The sequence below is a fragment of the Artemia sp. Qi Xiang Cuo genome, chromosome 19 (genome assembly GCF_049724085.1).
Source record: "Artemia sp. Qi Xiang Cuo chromosome 19, ASM4972408v1, whole genome shotgun sequence".
Taxonomy (NCBI): domain Eukaryota; kingdom Metazoa; phylum Arthropoda; class Branchiopoda; order Anostraca; family Artemiidae; genus Artemia; species Artemia sp. Qi Xiang Cuo.
Window position 1 is genome coordinate 20,490,581 of NC_142812.1, and position 21,719 is coordinate 20,512,299.

General features: G+C 37.0%; 1 protein-coding gene across 2 annotated transcripts in view; it reads right to left on the reverse strand.

Annotated features, from left to right (window-relative positions):
* Positions 1 to 21,719, reverse strand: part of ACC (acetyl-CoA carboxylase) — a 290,230-nt gene that overhangs the window by 24,681 nt on the left and 243,830 nt on the right. For both annotated transcript variants that reach the window (XM_089105579.1, XM_089105578.1), the window contains exons 33-35: positions 6,021 to 6,285; positions 3,735 to 3,925; positions 252 to 387 (exon numbers count right to left, since the gene is read on the reverse strand). In XM_089105579.1, coding sequence (XP_088961705.1) covers positions 252 to 387; positions 3,735 to 3,925; positions 6,021 to 6,285 — 592 coding nt within the window. The remainder of the gene's footprint in view (positions 1 to 251; positions 388 to 3,734; positions 3,926 to 6,020; positions 6,286 to 21,719) is intronic.

Consider the following 21,719-nt stretch of genomic DNA (forward strand, 5'->3'; position numbering starts at 1 on the left):
TATAAGTGCTGTTTATTTACTGTTAATTTTTTTTTAACAGTAATTACTGTTAATTAATGTTATACCGTTTCCAATCCAGGTTACCCAGGAGAATCAATAGCTTCTTGAGTTTGTGAAATGCAAAAAAAGTATATTTCTCAGTAGATATATTTGTATAAATATACAAAGTATATTATACAATTTGTATGTGTGAACTATGTGCATCTATATGTCAGGTTGTATAAAATATGTGCATGGGCTGAAATTTATACCTTTCATTCCGCCGGAAAAGCCCCTCCAATTGGCGAAAATAATAAGCGGCAGTTCTTCGTTATTGAAATCTTGTATCGCCTGTGCCGTTTTGAATGCCGAGTCAGGAAACCATACTTGACCAGCTTGTGAAACAACCTGCAAAAAAGGACGTTTGAATACGATAGGTAGATACAGTCCAAACGTTATGAACGCAACAAGATTTTTGTTATAGGTGGAGGAATGACGCTGAAAAATAGTTTGGTGGCTTCAAAAGATTGCCTCTTAATAAAAACTACTACTACTACTACTACTACTACTAACAACTCACCACAGCACCAAGTTACCTGAGGCCAACACAGCTACGCACACTCAATCTCCACCCCACTCTATTCAAAGCCTCTCTCTTTACACCCTCACAGGAAGCTTCCATTTCCCTTAAATGTTTCTTTATGACATCCTCTCACCCCAACGGCGGACGCCCTCTATTCCCACTTGAGGAGTGACGCCCCTCGAGGAGATTATAGCCTAGTAAACGACACAGCATTCGCACGGGTAAAAAAATAAATAAAAAAAATCAAATAACGTTCGCAAGTCTGAAAAACTGTAGGGTCAATGACAATAAGCTGAATGGATCAAGAACCACTAATTATAGTTTTAGTCAGTTGCATATTGGCCATTTCGACCAGTTAGGGCTGCATATTTTAGGTCAAGACTTTAAAAAACTTAAAATTAAACAAAATAAAAACTAAACTGTAAACAAATCGAACTGCAATTTGATCTAAACAGTTTGGCCAGTTAGAGTTGTATTATTTAGTCCATGACTTTCAACAAGTTAAGATTAAACAACCAAATTAAAATAAAAGACTTTAAACAAATCCAACTGTATTTACACAAGGCCAGTTTGTTCAGTTAGCGCTACATCTTTTAGTCCAGGACTTTTAACAAGTTAAGATTACACAATTTAAAATAAACTCTAAATTAATCAAACTGTAACTACATCTGGCCAGTTTGCCAGTTAGTTACATTAGTTAGTCCAAGACTCAAGCAAGTTAAGATTAAACAAATTAAACTTTAGACAAGTCGAACTGTAATTATATCTGGCCAGTAGCATTAGTATTTTTTTTCAAATCAAGGATTTTAAGCAAGTTAAGATTAAACAAATTAAAAATTAAATTAAAAAAAAAATCAAACTGTAATTGCATTTGGTGAGATGGATTCCCAGCTGACCATTCAACTGAACGCTCATGCAACTCAACCCCCGAATAACTGAACCCTCATTTAACTGAACCTCGTGCAACCGAACCCTCACGCAAATCAACCCCCGCGCAACTCAATCCCCATTCAATTGAACCCCCATTCTGACACAAGTAAAAAGCGCAACTGCAAATGGGTTCTGGCAAAATAGCCAAGCTCTAACAATGGAAGTGAAAGGGTTTTAATGACTCCCTTACCTCCTATGTCTAAAAATCGTCGAAACGTGTTACCCTTGGGGTTTTTCACTCTCAGTAATGCGCCCAGGAAGTTTAAGCTATGACAAAAATCATGAACTTTATTTGAAAAGTGGTCTCTACGCTCTTTGATGGAGGAGGACAAAAAATTACTTCATATGACTTTTATAATAGTCTAGAATAGACCCTAGTGGACACTTTTATCTAAAAAAACAATATTTTTAACTATGTTTTTCGATATAATACCACTAGTATGAAAAGGACATTTTTGGATAAGCATCTTTTTTTAATAATTTAGAAGTATCTGGAGATTCAAAATATTTTTTTTTTAATTCTTCATACAGGTGTTTCAAACAATCGACAGTTCAATTTAAATTAATTTGTAAATACAAAAGATAAACATTATTTTCAAAACAGAAACAATGTTGTCCTTTATACCAAAGGAGTCAAAATCATCAATATTATGAATGGCTGTAAAGCCAAAACCAAAAACAGAAAGCAAACAAAGATATTCTTATGGTTCGTTATATCCAAGATAGAAAAAAAACCTACTAGGTTTTGTTTCAGAGTCAGCAACGCTGGGTGTCATTACTCGGTTGATTTTACGTGGAATGACGCAAACAAAATGCTGTTACGTAACTTTAGAAGTCAACCTGCAAGAGCACGGGAGCCGGGTATAAAACCGGAGTTTTAACTTGCCCCTTGGCAAATCCATACCCGACTACCCGAGCACTAATTGAAAAGGTCATAGTTTGCAATAAAACCAAAATAACATTTTATCGGGCCATGATTCGGCAATAGACCCATTCCTGATGTTTTTTTTTTAATTGGACAAAGGTTTGGGGTTAGTCAGATGGGTCATATAATTTAGAAACTGCGAACGAAGCGAGAAAGAAATTTTGAGCTTCTAATCAGCGCTAGTTCAAACTTATTCTTAAGCCTTGGGTTGAGTTGAGTAAAACAGGACTTGATTTACTTTTTATGGCTGTTTTTTTTTGTTTTTTAAAGAGTTACAGCTACATATGTTTGTATATAAGTTACATACAGCTATGTATATAGGTTATATAAAGGGTTATGTTCTTGGGTGTACATGAACAGTATGTAATAGGGTTTAAATTAAGTTCAACATTTTTTTTTCCTGTTTATAGTGGTCAGTTTTTTTTTCATGTTCAAGGTTCCTTCCTCGTCCCCCACTGAACTTTACTAGGGGAATCCACAATCTCTACTATTTTGTAAATAATCACTTAGACCTTTCCATTAAAAATAAATGCATTAAAAATATAGAAAAAGGTATAATATTACAAGTAAGACAGAGGAAAATAACAAATGCTTTTTTTTCAAAAATAACAATAAAAGTCGGCTGCAAGCCTTTATCAATAGGAACTAAACGAAATTTAAAAAAAAATAAAAAGCAAAGGAAAAACGTACAAACTATAAATAAACTCACAACTTAATAATGTCCAGTATGACAATGCTCACAAAGCAATAGCAACCAATTAAACAAAGTTAAAACAAATTAGGTTGTCTCTTTGGTATAGTGCATACAGTGCAGTGCAATAAAGCACTACCAGAGATACAGTTCTTTGTTAGTTTGGTAATGCAATATCTTAATATTGTCCAATATAATAACATTTACCATGTAATAGAAAGAAGAAAAATAAATAAATATGACATACTTTCCTGTTTGTTCATTGCTTGGTGAATATTATCATGTTGGACATAATTAAAATGAGAGTTTTTCATCGCTTGTGTTTATTTTAATGTTTTTTTTAATTCAATTTAGCTTTTTTTTGTATTTTTTTTTGTTCACGTTGGTAAAGGCTTCCGGACGTGAAGCCGAAATATAAGGACTTAATCACTGTTAGTAAAAAAGACTTTTTTCCATTGTCTTATTTGGAATATTATACCCGTTTTCCTATATTTTCATTTCATTCTTTTCCTACAATTTTGAAAACTATAATGCATTAATAAGAAATAAATTAAATTCATTCAATTCAACATGTTCAGTAGGTTATCGAAGAAATTTTCTTTTCTCAAAGTGTGTGTGCACCTTACCTTGGCTTCAGAGTCAATGTTGGCTGGATCAGCAGGAAGTTTCAACTCAACAGTTCGCGTTTCAACGGCAATCACACCAATGGGGATTCCACCTAAACGCGCTCTCCCAGTAACAACAGTCTTGGCCCAAGCGGCCATGATCTCATCCCAAGAGCCATGGTCAAAGAATCCAGAGTCCCAGCAGTTGCTCACTAGAATTACATGTATCAAAGTATTTAAGAGGATTATGCTTTAAAAATCGTTTTGCGAGTCTCAGCGTCGGCTGACCGTCTCAAAGACAAAGGGTCTATGAGCGAATTTTTGCAGCACTAGAAGGAACTTCCAAAGAAATTTGAGTAAAAACTGATTCAGGATCGTCAATGTGACAACAATTTGAAAAGCTAACGAGAGGCTAATAAAACAAACAAAACATATAATCTCTTAATTTTTGAGCAAAGCGCAGTCTATTCAATGTACATACAGTACAAATAATATACCTACATCCTGAGTGAGCGAGACCTTCAATAAAGGTAGGTAGCACAAAAGGAAACTCCCAAAGCTGTCCAATAACTCAAATGATACTTTCTTTGAGCTGAATTCTAACGTTTTTCAAGCAGGTATCCAACAATATTTTAAGGAACCTTTCCTGAACTTTAAGAACAAAATTCTGCTCCGTACATTCGAAAAAAAACTAAATCAACACTTTCTAATGACGAACGTTTCATTAGACCTAAATATCTCTACCTCCGTCACAAAACAGGATAATTTCAATGTTTTTCTAAGATTTCTGGGAAAGTAGGTGTTGCCTTTTAGTTTTCTGTTGTTTATTCGGATCTCCTATCCAAGCTCTACAAGTTACGGCAAAACCGCCCAATCTATTCTAAATAATTTGTCTACAAAAACTAAAATTTTTCTAATGGACGAGGTAGGGTGATCCTCAAAGGTATCGAATCCCTTCAATGGAGTTTTAACAACATAACTGATCTTCTGTGACCACTCTGTATTATTTTTTCTGTATTATTATTTTCCAATTTTTCTCGACAATGATGTTCAAGCACTCATTGCAGCATATTTTTGGTAATTAAGATTCTCGGCATGAGCAGCATATTTTTGGTAATTGAGAAGCAGAATGAAAAGCTTCAGATAAAGCAGGCAAAGTTTGATTTGCTACAACCACCTTAACCCATTTCCTCCCATTTTCCTACATTTTTCTGCTTGTTGATTTATTGTTTTTTATTCTGTTTCATATTTTCTTTGTATTTTTTTATTCCATTGTTACTTGTATTTTGTCGTAGGTCACAGACAGATTATTATTATTGGTAATAGCAATAATTTGTATTATTGGTATTTGATTATTATTATTGATATACCAATTTGGTATATTCATTAGATATTATATAAATATTATATTTCTGTATAAGAGCTATAAATATATTATTATGGTATGACACCCATTATAAGAATAGTATATCCAAAACGATAATGAATAAATGAAGCTTGATATTAAAGGCTAAACTAGATGTAACTATAATCTCACAACAACGGGACAGGTATGGCAGTTAATACGCCAAATCTTAAATAAAAAGTGTATAGGCTAGATTGAATGTAATTAGAATCTAAGTGTAAGGCAACAGAGATAAAACTTTCAAGACATGAAATTTAAAGTTTATTAGTACTGGGCTTGCTTTATTTACTACTAATTGCAAAAGGCTAAATCACACAAGGAAGGCTAAAAAAACGCCTGGCGCTAGACGGCTGCAATCCTCTGTTCCTTAACCTTTAATAGATTTAGTTATATATATATATATATATATATATATATATATATATATATATATATATATATATATATATATATATATATATATATAAAAAAAAAAAAAAAAAAAAAAAACAACTAAGATTCAGTAAATCCAATATCGTCAGCACATTTCACAGGGCACCACAAGACGGTTGCCCTCACTACCCCACAGTATAACTAGTAGCTATTTACATCATTGAAACTGAAAGTCACACCGTTATTTTATATGCAAAATGGCAAAAATAAACTAACCCACCAGGTGCCTCTAAAATTATGACCTTATAGTGACAGATTGAATCATATTTTTCCATCATTTAGCGTCAGTGAAATGAAAAAAACTTTTTTTTCTTAGTTTCCTCCCATTCAAAAACAGATGCCATACGCATGCAGCATTAATGCAACATAAGTATTTTAAGCAAACCTTGTTCGTTAAAATAAGAGGTCATATAAGTTTGATGAACTATAGACCGAAATCTTTTGACAACTAGGCGTTAAAACTTTCTTACTATTATTCTGTTTCCCTTCTATCATCCATCGGGGATCATAAGGAGTCTTTGTTGGAACAAACCCAATATCCCTTTCAATCGGATCTCTGATTGGTTGAATCGGAAGAGGAGATCCTTTACTCTTTGGGATATAGGAAAGCCAACGTAGAATGCTTCTAATGCCATCTAGATCATTGACGTCAGTTCTGTGGCTAGTTCCGTTGTTATACATAATTTGAATCCCACCAAGCTGCCCGTTGCTGGAATACACTTCTCGTCCAAGAAGCTAACAAAAAAGAATTAATTAATATTTAATATACAATTAGTGCGATGTACTACAGACGGTAAAAATGACCGACATCACGAGTATCTCACATCGCACAGAATATAACGTCTATACATGAACGGGCAGAATTAATGGCCGAGAGAAGTCCCTAGAGGAGGATCAGGACACAATTACCCAAAGACGCCTCATCAATAAGACAAATCTACAATTAAAAGTTGAAAAATTGGTTTATCTCACTGGTTTTCTACTTACTTTTGGGTTTTATATTTGTTTCTTAAGGGCATTTAAATTACCCATTAACCTGTTTTAACTTCGGAGTGACCGAGTTGATAGATTTTCCTAAATACGTAGCATTATTAGTAAAGATGAGGGGTACACTACTTACTACTTACTTACTTTAGTCCCAGCCGTCCTTGGAGGTCGTTTTGGGGCCTCTTTCTTCGTAATGCCGTGGATATGTCTTCTGTATGCTTCATGGTCTTTTGCTAGCCGAAGATGGTCGGAAAGGCGATGAGGTGCAAAATTTTCCTTCCACCTCTTTAGGGGGCCTCCCTGATAACGAGAATCGTGAATTTGACCTTCAACGATGATTTTAGGGGTACGGAACTCACTCATCGGTTTTACGTGACCAAGTAACCAAAGTTGCCGGAGTTGGATCTTAGTGAGGATTGTTGATGGGATTTTAAGGCTCAAGGAGTTCGGCGTTTGAGATTCGATCAATGTAGGTAATCCAAGCAATATGGCGGAGACATATAGTTTCAAACGCGTAGAGCCGAGACTGGTCATCTACCTTCAACGTCCATGTTTCTCATAAATATATTGTGATGGGGATAATCAAACTATCAAAAAGTAGTGTCTAAAGTCGTAATGATAAATCGTTGCTTCGCCAGATTATTTGAAAAAAACTACGTTTTCTAAAGAGTTAAAGAGGCTGAGTCACAAGTTCGAACCTTAAAACGTACAGGGATTAGGAGGTGCAGTTGGGGAGCTGCCGCCCCCCAAACCCCCGCTTCCTTATATGAAAGGGGCTGTGCCCTCCTCAACGCCCCGCTCTTTACGCTAAAGTTTTATTGTTTAAAAAAAAAGAGTTGTGAGAAAGTCAAACTTTAGCGTAAAGAGCGAGGCGTCATATACGGAAGCGGGGGTTTGGGGGGCGGCAGCCCCCCAACTGCACCTCCTAATCCCTGTACGTTTTAAGGTTCGAACTTGTGACTCAGCCTCTTTAACTCTTTAGAAAACGTAGTTTTTTTCAAATAATTTCTGCACGTTTTTGTACAGTTTGTTACTTATTATTGCTTGACTAACTGTTAGCTGATCTTTTCAGGAGATCAGCTAACAACTGTTAGCTGATCCTCCCAAACCCCCCGCTTTTGAAGATTCTTGTGTTAGGGCTTTTAATTCCTGAATACTCAAATCAAATGCACAGTAAGATTTTCTTTTTCAACTTTTTTTCGAGGATGCGGGTATACGGCATGTTATCAAAGCAGTGGAGACTTACCTGTAACCTGAAGGCCGACTGTGATATTCTTCTGGAGACGCCTGTTGAGCCGAAGGATTTAATAGATTGGATTTAAAAAAGAAACTCAGTTTCTTTTTTAAACTTTAAATTCAGTATATAAAAAATTTTCTCTGACAGGGAATCGAACCAGGATCTTCCGCCTAGCAGTCAGAAACAGCGACCATTGTACCACAGAGACACTTGTTATATTATTTTAGTCTCTTGTATCTATTTTTGACTCAAGCAAATCCCCACAAAACTTGATATTTGGTTTTTGGAAAATAGGGAAGGAAGGATCGGATTGAGCTGAAATTTTGAGGATAAGCTCCCAGGCCCCAGGAAAGCTTATCCTCTAAATTTCAGCCCGATCGGACAAAGTTAAAGGGGGGCTGTGGTGGGAAAAATTAACATAGGCTCTTATAGAAAAACGAGGTTTTTCGTAAATGTAAATTCGGGGGATAATTTTTTCGGTCTGAAAATATCAAAAGGCCCTAACAGGTCAAATTCCGCTTCGAATGAGTCCTCATTCACCCCGATCCGTTGCCAACTGTGGCCTGTAGGCGTGGCTGATAAAAAAAAAAGAAAGAGAAATGAACTTTAAGTGGCTATGTTTGGTTTTTGGAAAACAGGGAAGGAGTGATCGGATTGAGCTGAAATTTCGAGGATAAGCTCCCGGGCCCTAGAAAAGCTTAACCTCTAAATTTCAGCCCAATCAGACAACGTTAAAGGGGGGCTGTGGTCGAAGGGTCGAAACTTCCGGCCCACTTTTACCCATGAAGATAAAGTCGGAGGGGGGTAAAATTTTGCACGTTTCTTAGTTGGAGCTTGGGCTACAAAATGCGATCACCGCTGTCTCTCTGCGACCGATAGGACCGGAAATCGCTTAACATTGTGGTGGGTCGCCTCTTTAAAGAGGCACAAGTGTGCCTCCTTGATGGGCATAAGGGCATTGAAAGTGGAACTAGCGAGAGCGACCCGTCTTTTTATGTCTTTTGAGTCGTTGTAGTCAATAGTGATTATACTGCCAAGGGAGGAAAATCTTCAACCCACCGGATAATCTCTCCGTTAAGTTTCAGGTCTGGCTTAATTGCATCCTGCGGCTTTCGCGAGCAGTATATAGCCTTGGTTTCGGATGCATTTTAATCATTACAAAAGAGATAGTCACTTTAAGGACTTCGTTAGCAACGGCTTGTTGGTCCTCAGGCGTTTCAGCCATTTCGTCGATGTGGTCAGCATAAGCTAGCCTGTCTGTCAGGACACCCCCAATATATAAGCCACAACTTGTTTTCACCAGGGGCAAAACTGCTATGAGGGAGAGGTTTAAACAGTTCTGGGGACAAAATGTATCCTTGAAGGACTCTTGTGGACGTTTGGAAGCTGTCAGTGAGACATTCACTAGTCATGACCCGACTTCAAAATTTACAGTATATATCTTTGATAAGGTTGACTAGGTTCCATAGAATTCCGCAATAGAGGAGAATATACTAGAGGCTTTTTCATAGGCAGCGCGCTAGCGCTACCTAAGTAAAGAACGATGAGGGGCACAATGTTTTTTTTTTTTTTGGTTTTTTCTCCATACCTGGGCACTTCGTATCGAAGGAGTCGTCGTAGAAACTTCCAAAAGGGCCCATTCGATTAGAAATTGGAGTGGCTAGTGCCTTTTTTTAATAGTCGAAAGTGATTGGAGGGCCACTAGCCCCCCCCCCCCCCACCCCCAAAATTACCCAGAAAACATCCAAACAATATATTTATAAGGCCAATTTCTTCAGTGTAGGTGATTTCCAGATAGAAAATATGTTTTTGAGGAGGACACTCCCCCAAAACCCTCAGGGCAAGAGTTTTAAGTTATGCCCTGGGGGCATATAACGTTTTTTATAGAAGGCGTTGTCGTAGAAACTTCAAAAAAGGCTCATTCGATTGTAAATTCGAAGAGGTTGTGCCCTTTTTAATGGTCGAAAGTAATTGGAGGGCAACTAGCCCCCCCCCTCACGCCCATCATTCTCCTAAATACATCCAATCAAAATTTTGAGATAACTATTTTCTTCAGCGTAGTTGATTTGCAGATAGAAAATATGTTTTTGAGGAGGACACTCCCCCACAACCCTCAGGGAAAGGGTTTTAAGTTCTGGCCAGGGGCTATAGGATATAAGGTTTTTATAGAAGGCGTTGTCGTAGAAACTTCAAACAGGCTCATTCGATTGGAAATTCAAAGGGTTAGTGCCCTTTTTAATAGTCGAAAGTGATTGGAGAGCACCTAATGCCCCTCTCACACCCATCATTCCCCCAAACACATCCAATAAAGATTTTGAGATAGCCATTTTGTTCCACGCAGTTCAAAGTTTAGGAAATTATACCTTTGAGCAGGACAATCCCCCCACAGTCTTCAGGGCAAGGGTTATATGTTATGCCCAGGGGGGATATAAGGAAATCTTTGTCGTAGAAACATGAAAAAGGGCTCATTCGATTGGAAATTCAAAGGACAAGTGCCCTTTTTAATAGTCGAAAGTGATTTGAAGGCAACTAAGGTTTTTATTGAAAGTGTAGAAACTTCAAAAGGGCTCATTCAATTGGAAATTGAAAGGGCTAGTGCCTTTTTCAATAGTTGAAAGTGATTGGAGAGGGACTAACACCCCTCTTACGCCTACCATTTTCCCAAACACATCCAATCAAAATTTTGAGATATACATTTTGATCAACGTAGTTGAAAGTTCTTGAAATAAGGTCTTTTAGGATGATAACCCCCTTCAGAGCCCTCAGTGCAAGGGTTGTATGTTATGGCCTGGGGGCATATAAAGTTTATATAGAAAGTTGTTACAGAAACTTCAAAAAAGGCTCATTTGATTCGAAATTGAAATTGCCCTTTTTAATAGTCGAAAGTGAGTGGAGAGTAATTAACCCCCTCTCACACCCACCATTTCCCGAAAAACATTCAATCAAAGTTTAGAGATAGCCATGTTGTCCAACGTAGTTGAAAGTTCTGGAAATTATGTATTTAAGGATGACAAACCCCCCAGAGCCCCAAGGGCAAAGGTTGTAAGTTCTGCCCTGGGAGCACATTAGGTTTTTATAGATAGAGTTGTCGTAAATTTTCAAAAGGGGCTCATTCAATTCGAAATTGAGAGGGCTAGTGCCCTTTGTAAAAGTCGGAAGTGATTGGAGGGTGACTAACCCCCCTTTCACGCCAACCATTCCTCCAAACACATCCAATCAAAATTTTCAGATAACCATTTTGTTCAACGTAGTAGAAAGTTCTGGAAATTAGGTATTTGAGAATGACATCCCCTCCCCCAGCACTCAGGGCAAGGGTTGTAAGCTATGCCATGGAGGCATATAACATTTTGATTGAAAGTTTTCTCGTAGAAACTTCAAAAGGGCTAATTTGGTTTGAAGTTGAAAGGGCTAGGGCCATTTTTAATTGTTGAAAGTGATTGGAGAGCGACTAACACCCCTTACCCGCCCACCATTTTCCCAAACATATCCAATCAAAATTTTTAGATAGCCATTTTGTTCCACGCAGTTTAAAGTTCATGAAATTATATCTTTGAGAAGGTCACTCCTCCCACAGTCTTCAGGGCAAGGGTCATAAGTTATGCCCTGGGGACATATAAGTTTTTATTGAAATCTCATAAAATAGACTATTGAAAAGAATAGTTTTCATTCTTTGGGCTGACTAAACGAATCTGGAGATGAACCCTCGAAGAATACAAGATACAAAACCTTTCCGAAAATTCAGTCCAAAATGAGGTGTTTCCGAAGCTATTGAAGCTCCTCTGGGATGAGCTGGCAAAGGATGACAATGTCAACCTTCAAAATTGGTTCATGGCGTGCTTTGGCAGAAAGCGTTATATCGAAAAGATTCTCGATAAACGATCAAATGACAAAATCCGCGAGGCAGTTGGTGATTTTGTCATAACTTCCTTCCAAAATAGGCGGTTTGTCACTGTTGGTACTGTGTCGCATAAGCGAAGAAAGCTTAACAAGGCTCCCGGAAAATCACTAGCTGAATCGAGCGACAGAGAAGATGAAGATCTTGAGGATTCAAGGACGAGTGAAGTGAAATCTGGCAAAGCTAAAACGAAGCAGAATAAAGGACAGGGAGCTGGAAAAAAGTTAAGATAGGTCCTGAATCTAAACTGCTTATCTGACGACGCATCAGACAACTTACCGGAAAAACTGTGCGACGATTCCAGTGAACTTAGTTGGGATGAAGCCCAGAACAGTGAACATAAGGGTGGTGACAATTCTACTTGTAAGAAGGACCCAGGTCTCCCAATTAAAGTGTCTGACTTTTATGCTGTGTTCTATGAGGAATATTTCTACATTGGGCGAACAGAAGACTTCCAGATGAGGGAATGGTGAAGTTCAAATTTATGGAACGTGTGAGCAATGTTGAATTTAGTTACAACTGGCCCAAGAAAGGTGATGTCAGTATTGTTGAAGTAAGATATGTTTTCGCTGGACCACTCGTTCGAATAGGACATGGCCCCTTCCAAATTGCAGGGCACCGTGAAGTTACAAAGTCATACAAAAAGTCATACAAAGAACACAAATTCTAGCCCCTGGTTTTCCGGGATTTTGCTGCAAGTTCTGGTTATTGACATGATCTTAGTCTAATTTTCTGTATTTTTTTTAATTTTGTTCAATATAAGTGACCTTTCTTTTACATTGAACCTTAGAGAAAGAAGTCCGTAAAGAAGTGGTCGTTCAAAAACTTACCAAAAGGATGGCTAACTTTGAACAAATTAGGAAACTACATGAACAGTATATAAAATAAAATAACGTCGTTCAAAGATGGACGAAGTTTGGGTAACTTTGAAAACCATTTTCAAAAAAAAAATTATGGCCATGTGGTAAGGGATAGAAAAATCCGTAACATCCACCCTCTTCAGTGGTCAGAAATACATATGGAAATGTGTTTCTAGGTTGTTATGTTACCATTTACAAAATTTATTGCGAAATAAAGGAGAAAAAAAGGTACTTTTAGTTCAAAGTAACCCCGTTTAATGCTCTTTTTAATAGTCGAAAGTGATTGGAGGGCAACTAGTCCCCCTACCACGCCAGCCCTCCCGTTTGCCCATTGTGTTTAAAAACTAAATGTTGCCTTTAGGTTAAAACAAAACGCACTGTGTTAATGCTAAGGCATCTCAGCCATCCCAAGAACACCTGAGGGCATTATATTCTAACTTTCAGGGATACTTCTATTCTTAAAACCAAACCAATCAACAACAGTACAAGCGTATCCAAGCTAAAAAAGAAATAAAACAGATTGTTTTTGCGAATAGAATCAAGATTTTTTTTTAAGGTGAACTAATAGATCTATGAGACTAAATTGAACGTTACTATTTCTGTCTTGAATTTTAAAAGGGCGTATGTTGTTAAAAATTTTTCTCCAACATAAAAATAGCAGGCCAAACTATAAAATCTTAAAAAAACGAAAGGATTTAAAGTATTATTTTCTTTTTCCCTGAAAAGACTGCCAATATAAAACGAACAGAAATAAATTAAAAAAAACCCTTTTCCAGAACACAAGTTTTTCAAAGAAAATTAAAGAACTCCATTACACCAAAAATTAGTAAAAATAAAGTAAAATAATCTTCCAGGCGTGAAACTACCACACATCAGAATCGATAAATAAATGAAACCCAAAACGAACAGAAGTTTCAATAAAATACCGAGTCAAACACAAAACGAGCAGAATTTAACATGAGTAGGGCTTAAAACCCCTATGCCTTACCAAGGCCAGAACATAATTTGAATTTAACTGAAAAAAATACAAATGAATGTGAATTGTCAGTTCAATATTTATATATTGATATTTAGTAATCAAAATGCTAATATTATTTGATTTATTAAAGCTATGAAAGTAAAAACGCAAATTCAAAGGCGTTATATTTGCATAAATGCTAATCTGGAACATATTAGAAACTCTACTGAATCACTATTTTGCGTTTTTTCTTATTAATTAGCTTCTTGTATGTTTTACTCGATTGAATCATGAATATACGCGCTATATCGTGGAAAATTACTAGACTTAGGAAAAAATCTCTAGTCTTAGAACAAAAATCGCTATAAACCACTAGCTAGAAGAAAATCACTAGGCAACATAAAAAATCACTAGAAATAGTGATAAATCACTAGGGATGGCAACCCTGGGTAAAGCCCTACCTATGGCCTGGTTCCTGTGAGATGTATGAAACCTTACGCAACCTTGTGCATTGCTGCTAAATGAAACAGGAACAGGTAGATTAGCTAAGGGCGATACATGGTACGGTAAAGCTTTATTTAATACCCGGTTGCTTTTGCCATGTATAAGGTATTTTGCAACTTAAGGTATATGTTCCCTGTGTAACTGTTTGGTATTTTATTTTTCTGTAGTTCTACTGTTCAAAGGAATCCAGTTCTTGAGGAAACCAATGGGTCTATGGCGAGGAAAAAGAAGACATGGTCTGGAAAAGAAGACAATGGGTCAATGGGTCTGGTGTGAGGAAAAAGAAGACAAACAATCACATGGATATTTCGCCTGTTCAGATCTTTTATTAGTTCTACAGTTTTAATGCTTCAACTTAAGGTGATGTGGTAGCCTATTGCTCGATTTTCAGGCTCTCTTGTCGGTGAATTTGTCAAAGGACAAAGCTTCGATTAGCGACCTCTTTAGGGGGCTTAGTTATCAAGACTAATCAAGAATTTGGGGGTTGAACAGTAAAAAAAGTTGACATTTGCTAATGAACGAGTGAAAGCACGTTTGTTTTTACGAATGCATCACATCTTGACGGAAAAAAAAGTACAAGAGAAGGAATTTTGATTGAACTGGAAGTTTTATTAAATGAGCAAAATTTTATACGCTGGGACAATTTTTCGAGGGGTAACCGTCTAGGGAGGAAATCATCCGGGAGGGGCATTAGCCAGAAATGCATAAACAACTATGAAAAATCATTGAAGGTCGAATTCAAAGTATGTTTTTTGGGTAGGGGAGCGGGGAATTATTTGGACACTATAAATACTTAAACAACTTAGAGATTTTCGTTGAAAGTCAAATTAGAAACCGTGCTTTTTCTCTGGCTTTACGGGTGACAATCGTTCTAAGATTTTAATTACGTTTGAAAAATAAAGTGAGGGATTAGCTGGGACACCATAAGTATATAAACAAGTCAAATGGATGGTAAGTTTGAAGGAAACCAGGGGCGTAGTATGCTATGGGGCAGGGGGCAACTACCCCTCCCAGACCTTGGTTTGCCTCCCCCCCAGACCAGTTTGCCCCCCCAGCTGAAATTTAGTTTCTTCCAAAATCCTGTCAAAACTAAGATAAACCTGCATAATTCAAGCATCAAAAGAAACAGATCAGTTGTTAGCACATACTTACCTTTACAGAACTACGAGTTACCTATTTATAGTACTATAAAGTACCTTAACTACGAGTTACCTATTTATAGTACTATAAAGTACCTTAACAGTACTTTTCTCTGGCTTTACGGGTGACAATCGTTCTAAGATTTTAATTACGTTTGAAAATTAGAATGGGGGATTAGCTAGGACACCATAAATATATAAACAAGTCAAATGGATGGTAAGTTTGAAGGAAACCAGGGGCGTAGTTTGCTATGGGACAGGGGGCAACTACCCCTCACAGACCTTGGTTTGTCTCTCCCCCCAGACCAGTTTGCCCCACCCCCCCCCCCCAGCTGAAATTTAGTTTCTTCCAAAATCCTGTCAAAACTAAGATAAACCTGCATAATTCAAGCATCAACAGAAACAGATCAGTTGTTAGCACATAGCCTACTTACCTTTACAGAACTACGAGTTACCTATTTATAGTACTATAAAGTACCTTAACAGTACTTTTAAATAACTAAATAGTACCTTTATGATACTAAACGGCTTATTTTTTAGTTTTTACTGTTATTTTCACTTGGTTTGGGAAAAAAAGCTTCCATATAAATTTATGGAGCTTTGGAAACATTTTGTGTTGCCAGAAATTTTTGTCACGGTTGATTTTTTCAACGTGACTATCTCCTTTGCCGAAGTACACAACGAAAAATTCCAAGTCGAGGTCGCAACATTCCAGCTGCATCTGAACTTGATACAAATATTTATGGTTCCTCTTTAAAGGGACGCTATTTTTATTGTCGAGGAAAACACATTTATTTCTTTTAAGCCAGTCTGCCATTGGAAGGTCTTTAGCAGTGAGGGGACATTTTACTTCGAGAATCGCTCTTCCTCCTCCAGGAAGAGCAACAATGCCATCTGGGCTGGCAGCATGAAACCCCTCTGTTTTATGAATAAACAGCCCAGCAGGAGTAACCCCTTGACAATCAGAAATTAAATAATAAAAAAACAAGTTTTTCAACTGAAGGCAAAGAGCATCATTAAAACTTAAAACGAACAGAAATTATTACTTATATGAAGGGGTCTCCTTCTCCTCAATACCTTGCTCTTTATCCTAAAGGTTTTTTTAGAGCTTTTTCAATAGCTTATTATTCCAAATAAACGGTCTTTGTGATTCATAAATTATTCTTAATTAATTAGAACAAAAAATCAGACTTTAGCATAAAGAGCAAGGTATTAAGGAAAAGACGACCCCCTTCCTAATACCCGTAATAATTTCTGTTCTTTATAAGGTTTAATGTTGCTCCTTATTTTCAGTTGAAAAAACTTGTTTTTTATTTAATCTTATATAAGAGCTGCTTTATAGAGCATGCAGTGAGTCCAGAGAACATCGGGTGTTTTCATTTTAATTAGTGCTAGAAGGTGAGTTTTGTGTCCTGACATTGACTTTGCACTGTATGTGTTATTCCACAATATGCCTTTCTCATGGAAAGAAATTGTCAATTATATTAAAATTTCACTGGATATGACTTTGCAACATATTCTCTTCATCATATTGAAAATATGCAATTAAATATGCGGTTTTAGCTTCATCAGTTCCTTCTTCAACTTCTAAGGTGAATTCTGAATTTGATGTGCGTATTCGAGAAAATAATTGACCGCCAAAACCGTCTCCGATGATCGTCTAATTGATTGTCCCCCTGAAAGGGCTATCCAGCGGCATCTATAAAATCTCGCTAATCTTACCTTTAGATGGTGAACTACCTTTTATTCAGCCTGGGCCAGTAAACCCCGTCAGTCTCGAAAGGGTTCGGATATTTTGCGTGACTGCGTAGTTTTAATTTCATTTGATATTTTTTCAATCCTGTTTAAAATTCGCCCGTCTCCAAAGACCAGTCCATGTCTCCCTAGGGAGGCGTGCCTCCCAGTTTGGAAAACTCTGTTCTACACTATCCATTTTTTACTTTACTAGCGTCTGGAATTCTACTCTTGTCATTATCAAGTGCTCTCGTTCGCAAAGAAATACAGAACCTTATAGACAGTGCCTATTGAAGAGCTAAGAAAAAGACAAAAAATACAAAGGTTCAAACAATGATGAAATTTAATTACTTGGTCATTAATGACATATATACTAAAAACTAAAAAATACTAAAAAAATAATTAAGTGTAAATACTTTACTGTGAGACTTTTTCTACTAAACAAGGGTTTTTCAACTCTTTGATAGACTATTTATTGGTTTCCGACACATTGGTTTCTTCTTCACCTTCACTATACAGAAGCTCCCACTTATCTACTGTTAAATCAGCTGCCTTTTGCTCTAAAGTAAAGGAATTGACTTTTGCTTCTTTAGTCGCTACTTCTACTTGAGCCTGAGCAGCATCCTTAGTCTCATTAGGTCGTGATTCCTTCACATTTACTTTTTCTGTTTTTGGCCTCACTCTCGTTCCTGGTCGAATTCTGTTTTCAGTTCGAGTGGGAATTTCATAACCTCTTTTTTCCCATGCTTTTAAACTTAGTGTATTTCTCTGTTTTTCCTGTTTTTGCTTTGCTGTAAGTTCTGATCCATGGACCTTACGTTTTTGTTTTTTTTTTGCTGGCCGGAGGCTAGAGCATTAACAAACATAGCCTCATTGGATGGTTTTGGTTTATTCTTTTGTCTAGGATGATATTTGTGCTTCTATATATTTTTGCTTGATTTTACAGCTAATGTCGATTCTTGGATAATTTCTTACTCTTTGCTTTCTGTAGATTGTACATTTTATTTTAAAAGACGATATTTCAATTAATATATATTTTCACTAGAATATAAATCAAAGTTGGATTCTTTGAAAGGCCGATCCTCGATCATTCAGGTGGATGTTATTTATTATTATCTAGGATTAGATTTCAGTTCACCTTTATTTTCACTAGAATTTAGTGCCAATTTGGATTATTGGATAGTTTCTTCTTCATACGGTCTTTCAGCTTGCACATTTTTTTTGAGATGTCGATATTTGAACTTTCCTTTATTGCCGATAAATGCTAGTTCCAATTTGTGTAATTAACCAGGCTCCTCCGCATATTTTTTGGCAGCTGGCAAATTATTTTCGCTATAGTTAGTTATCCGATAATATTTGTTTTATCTAGAAGTTCGATCAACTTTGGATTTTTCAATAGTCTTCTCCTCATTCTTTTCAGCAGCTGGTACATTCTTTTCTCTAGGATGAGATTTCAGCTCCTCACCCTGGGACCAGGGACTTTCACCCTGGGAACATCTCAGGGAACATCTGAATTTTTGGTTTTGCTTTTGTGGCCTTAACTGAAGCTCTGTTGTGGCTTCGACAAACATAGCCTCATTGGATGTTTTTGGTTCATTCTTTTCGCTAGGATGATATTTCAGCTCATCTTTATTTTCGCTAGAAGTAAGCTCCACTTTTGATTCTTGAATAGTCTCCGTTTCTGTCTTTGCGGCAGAAGGCACCGCCTTTTATATATTATGAGATTTCAGCTCCAATTTGTTTTCGCTATAATTTACTTAAAATTTGATTTCTCAATATTCTCATCCTCTTACATTTTTACAGCTGGTACATTCTTTTTTCTAGGAAGATAGATCAACTCCTCTCCCTGGAACCAGGGACTATCACCTTGGGTACATCTCAGGGAACATCTGACTTTTTGGTTTTGCGTTTGTGGCCTTAACTGAAGCTCTGTTGTGGCTTCAACAAGCAAAGCCTCATTGGAGGGTTTTGGTACATTCTTTTCGCTAGGATGAGGTTTCAGTTCATCTTTATTTTCGATAGAATTTAGATCCATTTTGATTCTTCAATAGTTTCCTCCTCTTTATTTTCAGCAGCATTTACATTCTTTTCGCTAGGATGAGATTTCATCTCAACTTTATTTTCGCTATAATTTACATCAAATTTCTATTATTGAATAGGCTGCTCATAATAGTTTAAGGCAGCTGTTAAATTCTTTTCTCTAGTATTATATATCAGTTAATATATATTTTAGCTAGAATTTACATACATTTTGGATTGTTGGATAGTCTGTTCCTCGTTCTTTTCGGCAGATGGTAGATTATGTTCGATAGGATGAGATTTGAGTTCATATTTATTTTCGCTAGAATTTACTTCTAATTTGGATTATTCGATAGTCTCTTATGCGGACTGGCTACCAGAATTTTAATACTTTTTTAGAGGTCTTTTTTTCAGTTTCACTAGATGGCCACTAGATTCAAGATCCAATTTGGATCAGTGGATTTGTGGCACCGCTTACTGGTCTGCTGCTTTTAAATCCTGATCTATAGGATTTGAAATACGCTCACCCTAGTTTCCGCTCGAATCACCCTAAAATTAGGATACGTGGACCTGCTTCTAAGCGTTCAGTGATGAAGATTGTAAAATCTTGTTGCGAGTAATAGCGTTGAATTTATCTTTAATTGTGCGCTTTTTTAGTGCCTATTTCGGTTATAGAATAAGTTGCACTTAATACTTACCGGTATATGGCTCATACTTTTCGCTAGAATTATATTTTAAATCATCTAACTAACTGCTAGACGCAACCTCAAATTTGAATTCTTGGATAGCCTCCTCCTCGTTCTTTTCGGCAGCTGGTTCATTCTGTTCGCTAGGATGATATTTCAGCTCCTCTCTATTTCACTAGAAATTAGATCCATTTTGGATTCTTGAACAGTCTCCTCATCGTTCTTTTCTGCAGCTGGTACATTCTTTTCGCTAGGATGAGATTTCAGCTCCTCACCCTGGGACCAGGGACTTTCACCCTGGGTACATCTCAGGGAACATCTGAATTTTTGGTTTTGCTTTTGTGGCCTTAACTGAAGCTCTGTTGTGGCTTCGACAAACATAGCCTCATTAGATGGTTTTGGTTCATTCTTTTCGCTAGGATGATATTTCAGCTCCTCTATATTTCACTAGAATTTAGATCCAATTTGGATTCTTGAATAGTCTCCTCCTCGTTCTTTTCGGCAGCTGGTACATTCTTTTCGCTAGGATGAGATAGCTCTCTGACCAGCTCCCTGCTAGGATGATTTTCGCCTAAGATGTTAGATCCTTTGGGGATTATAGTAGAGTACCCTCCTCATTCTTTGCAGCAGCTGGTACAGCCCGTTCGATATGACGATATATCAGCTCTTCTATAATTTAGCTAAATGATAGAACCATGTTGTAGTAAAGAATGTGCTCCTTATAAATCGTTGAGGCAGCTGGTAAATTTAGTTGGCTAGAGTTAGATTTCAGCTCATCTTTATGTTAGCTAAAAGTTACATCCATTTTGGATTCTTGAATAGTCTACTCCTCATTCTTTTCGGCAGCTGGTAAATTCTTTTCGCTAGAATTAGATTTCAGCTCCTCTATATTTTCGCTAGAAATTAGATCCATTTTTGATTCTTGAATAGTCTACTCCTCGTTCTTTTCGACAGCTGGTACATTCATTTCGCTAGGATGAGATTTCAGCTCCTCTATATTTTCGCTACAAGTTAGATCCATTTTGTATTCTTGAATAGTCTCCTCCTCGTTCTTTTCGGCAGCTGGTACATTCTTTTAGCTAGGATGAGATTTCAGCTCCTCTATATTTTCGCTAGAAGGTAGATCTATTTTGTATTCTTGAATAGTCTCCTCCTCGTTCTTTTCGACAGCTGGTAAATTCTTTTCGCTAGGATGAAATTTCAGATCCTCTATATTTTCGCTAGAAGTTACATCCATTTTGTATTCTTGAATAGTCTCCTCCTCGTTCTTTTCGACAGCTGGTACATTCTTTTTGATAGGATGAGATTTCAGCCCTTCTATATTTTCGCTAGAATTTAGATCCAATTTGTATTCTTGAATAGGCTCATCCTCGTTCTTTTCGGCAGCTGGCACATTCTTTTATCTAGGATGATATTTCAGATCCTCTATATTTTCGCTAAAAGTTAGATCTATTTTGTATTCTTGAATAGTCTCCTCCTCGTTCTTTTCGGCAGCTCCAGGGACTTTCACCCTGGGAACATCTCAGGGAACATCTGAATTTTTGGTTTTGTTTTTGTGGCCTTAACTGAAGCTCTGTTGTGGCTTCGACAAACATAGCCTCATTGGATGGTTTTGGTACATTCTTTTCGCTAGGATGAGGTTTCAGCTCATCTTTATTTTCGCTAGAATTTAGCTCAACTTTGTATTATTGAATAGTTTGCTCTTCGTTATTTGCAGAAGCTTTTATATCCTGTTTGATAGTATAAGATTTCAGTTCAACTTTGTTTTCGCTAGAAGTTAGATCCAATTTGGATTCTTGAATAGTCTCCTCCTAGTTGTTTTTAGCAGCTGGTACATTCTTTTCGCTAGGATGAGATTTCAGCTCCTCACCCTGGGACCAGGGACTTTCACCCTGGAAACATCTCAGGGAACATCTGAATTTTTGGTTTTGTTTTTGTGGCCTTAACTGAAGCTCTGTTGTGGCTTCGACAAACATAGCCTCATTGGATGGTTTTGGTTCATTCTTTTCGCTAGGATGATATTTCAGCTCCTCTATATTTTCGCTAGAAGTTAGATCCATTTTGGATTCTTGAATAGTCTCCTCCTCGTTCTTTTCGGCAGCTGGTACATTCTTTTTGCTAGGATGAGATTTCAGCTCCTCTTTATTTTC